The 6,021-nt window shown below is 62.0% G+C and overlaps 1 protein-coding gene across 1 annotated transcript in view; it reads right to left on the bottom strand.

The window, feature by feature from the left end:
* Positions 1 to 1,702: 1,702 nt before the first annotated feature.
* C8H4orf50 (chromosome 8 C4orf50 homolog) overlaps positions 1,703 to 6,021 on the bottom strand; it is a 45,118-nt gene continuing 40,799 nt past the window's right edge. Inside the window, exons 12-14 of the mRNA XM_077110200.1 lie at positions 3,653 to 3,869; positions 2,952 to 3,084; positions 1,703 to 1,967 (exon numbers count right to left, since the gene is read on the bottom strand). Of these exons, the coding sequence (XP_076966315.1) occupies positions 1,703 to 1,967; positions 2,952 to 3,084; positions 3,653 to 3,869 (615 nt within the window). The remainder of the gene's footprint in view (positions 1,968 to 2,951; positions 3,085 to 3,652; positions 3,870 to 6,021) is intronic.

Below are 6,021 nucleotides of genomic sequence, written 5' to 3'. Positions count from 1 at the left end.
TCACAAAGCCAGCCCCCTTCCAGGAGATGCCCCTGCCCGGCCCTGGCCAGAACAGCTGAGGTGGCCTCTGAATGAGCCTGTGAAAGGCACCACTTCCTCCAGCAGCACGGGCCCTTGGCAAGCAGAGGCACATGTTTTGCTCAGTACACAGCCTGAACAACCAGACAGACACAGTGCCCTCAGAGCTCTTGACCTCGGCGCCTGGCTGGGGAGAACAGGGAGCTGCCTGGGCTGGAGTCCCCAGTGTTAAAAGGCCTTAGACAAATAGAGGCAGCAGCCCAGGCAGCTCAGCAGGAGCCTTCCCAACCGACGTGTAGACCCAAGGAGGACGGACGCGCTCAGACCTGCCCTGAAGGCCACGGACAAAGCCACCCGGGTCAGCAGCTGAGGGCGTCCCTCTGCCCCAGCCCCAGCCTCCCTCCCTGTCACCCACTCCGCGCGTCCCTCCCGCCCAGCTGGAAGGCCCCATGCACACAGACACCCGCTGGCCGCCCTCCTGGGGCGCTGGTCAGGGGTCCCAGCTAGCAGCCCCCTCTCCGGCCACCCATTCCACAGATCGGCCCCCACTGCTGATCCGCGTAGCCGAGTTTTGCTGCATCAAATAACCGTGTGACCCTCTTCATCTGGCCCTTAAGCACCCGCCTCACCCCCGGCCACCGCCCGGATCCTGGGGACGCCGTCGCCATCCCAGAGAGACTTTCCAGTCGCAGCGACTCTGGAGGTGGACAGCTGGCCCTCACCCCTTAGCTCATCCTGGAGTCCACGCCTCGCAGGTGGCGCTGACAGCACTGAGGGCCGCAAGCTCCCCTGCTCCAGGACCCCGGCCCACCCCTCGCTTGCTCTCGGCATCCTGCCTGAGACGTCCCTCCCTGCCTATCCTGCTCCCCTCCTGGGCTCCACCCAGGGGACATTCCTTCGGGAAGCCCCTGGGCTCCTCCTGGGTCAGTGCCAGCTCTGTGCCCTCGTCTCCTGCACTCTGCCTGCTCGGGCTGCTTGGCCATTCTGGCAGAACCCTGGAGGACAGGGACAGGGGCCTGGAGCAAGAGCCCCGAGACCACCCAGCCTCACTGCCCTGGAGGGGCTCGGGGAGCAGGGCCGGAGCCTCGGCCACCTCAGCACAGCGTGCGGGCAAGCCAGCCGGGCACCCGGAGTGACCACTCAGCACTGCCGCGGCCTGGCCCACAGCCAGCCCCCCCATCTGATGCCCTGGGGGGCAGGCAGGCGGCCCCATGTGGCACGGGGGAGGGCTGCACTTACCTCGCCAGCTCCCAGGGAAGTCCTCCACCGTAGCTTGCTGACAGTCGGTCAATAAATCATTCTGTGCGCAGTGGCAGGGCTGGCCCATCTGGCCGGTTTCCAGAGCCTTGGGGTCACTCAGAGAGCCCAAGACCAGCTCCTGCAAGCCACATTCCTGCCTGTCCTCTCTCGTGCCCCCAAGGGCGGGTCTACAGACCAGGTGAGGAGACGGCGGGAGTCTGCCCCAAACCAGGACCAGGTGCCCAGGAAGCAGAGCACAAGGCGGGCCCAGCGGAGACGCCCCAAGGGCAGCCCTGTGAGCCGTCACTGCGGGGAAATGACTTATTCCAGAGTCACCAGGTCAGGCTCAAAGGTGGTCTTGCCTTCCCGGGAGGGGCTCCCCTGGGTGGTCTCTCTGACAGGCCCAGAATGTGGGCAGAGGCAGGAGGGCGCAGCAAGTGACATGTCACCCGGCATCCGAGGCTGGGGGAGTGTCCCGGAGACAGAAACGGCCACTCTGCACCCCGCTGGCCCAGCAGGGACCCCGCTGGCCTTCTCGAGCCCCAGGCTCCAAGATAAAGGGGGATGGAGGAGCCGAAGAGGGGTCACCGCGGCCCTCTGACCTGCCCGCAGGGGCCTCGCTGTTGGAACGACTGACAGGGAGCACGTGGGCACAGAGGTGTCGGTTACGTTTGAAGGCTTTGACAAGTGACCGCAGCAGGCTCTCTGACCTGGGGCCCCATGAGGGGCGGCAGGGGTCCCGGGGCCCCTGAGTGGCGGGACCAGCGGCGTCTCCTTGTCACTCTTTCCCAGCGCCCGGGCAGGAGCAGCACTCGCTTCACAGTTACCCCCGATGCTCACTGATACCTGGCGGCAGAGCCACTGGCCATCGGGAGTGCGGGGTGGACACAGCGACCGCTCACGGCACCCGCAGCCCGTGCGGAACGGACACAAGCCCAGGAGCACCTGTCTGTGGTGCCCCAACTTTCCTGGGAATGAACCCCCCGTTCCTAGAATTGCTCCGTGGCCAGTCAGGTGACACGTGAAGGGGCGGGCTCCCTGTGCTGCCATGTTAAAACAGAATCTGGGTGCTCTGCCCACTTCCTGGGAGCCCCACTCCTCATCCCCGTCCTCCCGCGTCCTGACATGAAGACGTCCCCTCCTCCAGGAGGGAACAGTGGGCAGGTAGCCCTGGCCTTTCGCTGGCCGCTGACTTGTCCTCGCCAGCCCAGCAGCGCTGCTCTTCCCTTGGCCTGTGGCTCCGGCAGGGCAGCCGGCGACTGCAGAGTGGCTGATGGGCATGTGTGTGTCTCTGGTGGCCCTGTGGGGACAGGGCCAACACCGCTGGTGTCTTTCACTCCTACTGAGCTGCCCGGATCAACAGATTTGGAGCGAATGGGCTGATTAGAAATTTCTGATCGTCTTTAGTGTTTTAACGTAAAATGTGTGATTACTAGAGGAGGCTCCAGTTAGGAGGAAGCACCTTCTAAAACATGGGAGGGGACAGGGGGAGGGGCCCGGGGGCAGAAAGTGAGACCGCTCTCCCTGGTGGAGCTGCGGCTGCCAGACCACGCTGGCCCCACGGCCTCCGCACCGCTACAGCTCGGCTGGGTGGCTCTCCTGGAGCCGTTGTGGGCACTGGAGGACGTCCTTCAGCCCCTGCCCTTGTCCCCCTGGCTGCAGCCAGGCAGCTATGATCTCCAAATGTCTCCAACGTGGTCACACTTTGCCGTGGGGGTGAAGGTGCCCGGCTGAGAAGCAGGGGCCTGGCGCGGGGGGTGGCGATGGCTGGCCTCTGCTGCCAGACTCCTCGACACTCGCGGGCACGGTCCGGCTTTTCTCTCAAGCCTGATGGAGAACACAAGTCCCTACGCCAAAGGCAAAACCACTTGCCACTAAATGAGAGCTCTGATTGCCACCAATTTCTTAAAGCACCCTCGGAAGGTTCTGCTTCAAATATTTATGGAGTCTATGAAAAGCCCCGGAGAACGAGTGCTTCTATTAAATTTCTAACTGCAGCGGTGATTTATTGACCTGGGAATTGCGCAAATGCTTTGTCTGAGCTCTTGGTGAAGAGCCAGGATCCTCGCTGGGCTCAGGACCTCCGAGGCTGGCAGAAGGCTGTGGGCGTGGGGGCCAGGAGGGGCTCTCCGCCTGGTTCCACGGTGACCACCGCTGGCCCAGTCCAGGATCCAGGGTGGGCCCGGAGGGCAGAGGCAACTGGGGGTAAGAGCAGAGAGAAATGGTCTCCGCAGCTCCTGCAGGGCCCAGAACATGCCACCACAGTGAACGCCCCCAGCAGGCTGTCACCAGGCCCCACACCCACTGGAAACGGGCCTGGCTTAAAGACCCCCAGCACCTGTCTAAGTGCTGGACTGATGTGCGTGGCCTCTACCCTAGGCCCTCGGAGGCTGACTCCCCTCCCTCTGAACGTCCTCCGCCAGCCGCCAGGCGCAGGTGCTGTCCTCCAGGAAGCGCACCCCACGTCCTCCGAGCAGCTCCTCCCAGGAAAGACAGGAAGTGACCTCGCTGGGCAGCAGGTGCGCCTGCCGCCTTCCCCTTCGCTGGGGTGTGGGGCGGGTCTGCGGCTCCCAACCTGGCCCCCAGGATGGAGCAAGCAGCAAGCTCCCAGGCTTGCAGGAGCAGGGGGCAGGAGAAGGGGGCAGGAGCAGGGGGCAGGAGAAGGGGGCAGGAGCAGGGGGCAGGAGCAGGGGTCAGGAGCAGGGGGCAGGAGAAGGGGTGGCGGTGGCTGTGCCTGCTCAGTGCTGTCTGCCTGAGGAGGAAGCCGGCAGCAGAGGAGCCCTGAGCTCTGTGCCTCCCCAGGTGCCAGGCACAGTGGCCACCACTCCCAGGGACACCCACGGCGGGTGAAGCACACAAAGAACAATCCCGCTGCAGAGCTGGAGGGAAGGCGCACACATGGGCAAGACGGGCACCCAGGAGGGCGGCGGCTGCACAGGGAGTGGGGAGGCTGGGCTGGGCAGGAGGAGGAGCAGGTTCTGCCAGGTGTCAAGAACCACAGAGCAGTGCCACAGGAGCCCCCATGGAGCAACCCCAGCTCCAAGAGTCTGCGCTTCACCTCGTGTTGAAGATAATCACACTTTAAAGCATTCAGCACTACCTTATTCTGTAAGGAAAGAATACTCTAATAATTCCCTATGGCCTGGTTGACTGTGACCAGGGACAGTGACTGAGCTCTTAGGATTTGCCATGATAACACACTCCATGTTGATTCGTTTGACCTACACTAAAAATAAGAAATAAAAACAACACAAGGAAGTATAATTACCCCACACACAGATGAAGAAGAAGAGGCCCAGAGAGGCTAAGTGATTTGTCCAAGGCCACACAGCTAAGGAAGCTGAGCCAAGACTCAAACCCAGACCACGTGACTCCAGAGCTGTGTTGCTCCCCACCGCTGTCTACTGCTGCAGCTGGAGGCGGCCTGAGGGTGACAGGGTCAGGCTGTATAGACTTTGGAGGGTTAGCCAGCCTCACTGGCTGCAGGCTTCCCAGCCTGTGGGGAGGTGTGTGTTCTCGGCCCTCCTGCCTCTTCTTCCTCTTTCCCCAAGCTCAGCCACATGACTGTGACCTGTGACAAATTTAGCTGCTGCCCTTCAATAATCCGTGACCTGCTTTTCCTTGTAGGCCAGGATCCCCTGGCGTGGTCACTAACTCGTCCCTTCTCACCCGGGAGGCCCTTCCCAAGCCAGCCTGGCGTGTGGCCCACAGTCTGTTCCTGCCCAGGGCAGACAACTCTGTTCCCAGCTGCCCGTGACAATGACCAGGACCTAGAGCACAGCCTGACCTGTAATGCTGGGGACAGGCGTGGTGCCCAGGGCCTCCTAGGGAAGGAGCCCAGCCTACACCTGCCGGCACTGCTCCCTGTAAGTGGCGATGGCCTCCCAGGGCCACGCAGCCTGCCTCCCTGAGACTGACATTGTCATCTAGCTCCCAGAAACCAAGGTCCCCGTGCTCAGGACAGATGCCATCACAAGATCTCCACCCAGGGTGGTGGTGCTGAAGCAGGACCAGAACAGCTGAGAGGCGTGGACCCGAGGGCCCTGGCCTGTGTCCTTGAGCCCTCTGTGTGGGTTTCTGCCCTGTGTCCCTGAGAACAGGCTCTTCCCCACCCTGGGCTCCAGGGCAGACCTTCAGCCAGGGCCCTCGTTTGGGCCCAGCCTGGCACCTTGGACTGGCCTCCTCTGTGCACCCCTCCCTCAGGGCAAGGTGGGGCTGGGGCTCTCTTCACCTCCTGGCACCTCTCTGCTCCCTGGTGCCCCTGCTGCAGCCACCCTGGATGGCCTGCAATCCCCCACCTGCTCACCCGCCCGTCTTTGCCTGCAGCGCCTTCTGTGGATAACGCGGGGCCAACCCAGTCAGAGGGGATCTTCTATGGGAAGATCAAGGTGGAAAGAAGTTCTTACTGTTAGCTGATGATCAGCCCGAACCAAGAACTCAAGTGCAGTCCACCCATCAGAAAAAGAAGACCTTTACGGAAGTAGCAAAAGCTACCCTTGAGGATGCTTCTCCTGTAATAAATACTGAAATGCACAGTGTCATCGAATTGTCCCAAAGACCCTGAGAGCTAAGGATGGCTGTCTTTATTTTTTATATAAAAAATTGACCATAGGGACAGGAAAGACGCCACAGGATTAAAAGATGGGGAAAGTAAATACCAGCAGGCTGAAGTAAAAAGATGAGGCGCACAGCTCTGTTCAGCGGCTCGGCCGCCTCCTCCACCCAGAGACGGAGCAACATCCCGCTGAACTAGCAAGGGCCAGG

This window comes from Callospermophilus lateralis, chromosome 8 (assembly GCF_048772815.1).
Source record: "Callospermophilus lateralis isolate mCalLat2 chromosome 8, mCalLat2.hap1, whole genome shotgun sequence".
Taxonomy (NCBI): domain Eukaryota; kingdom Metazoa; phylum Chordata; class Mammalia; order Rodentia; family Sciuridae; genus Callospermophilus; species Callospermophilus lateralis.
Note: the sequence above shows the minus strand (reverse complement) of the source record. Positions and strands in the feature narration are given on the sequence as shown.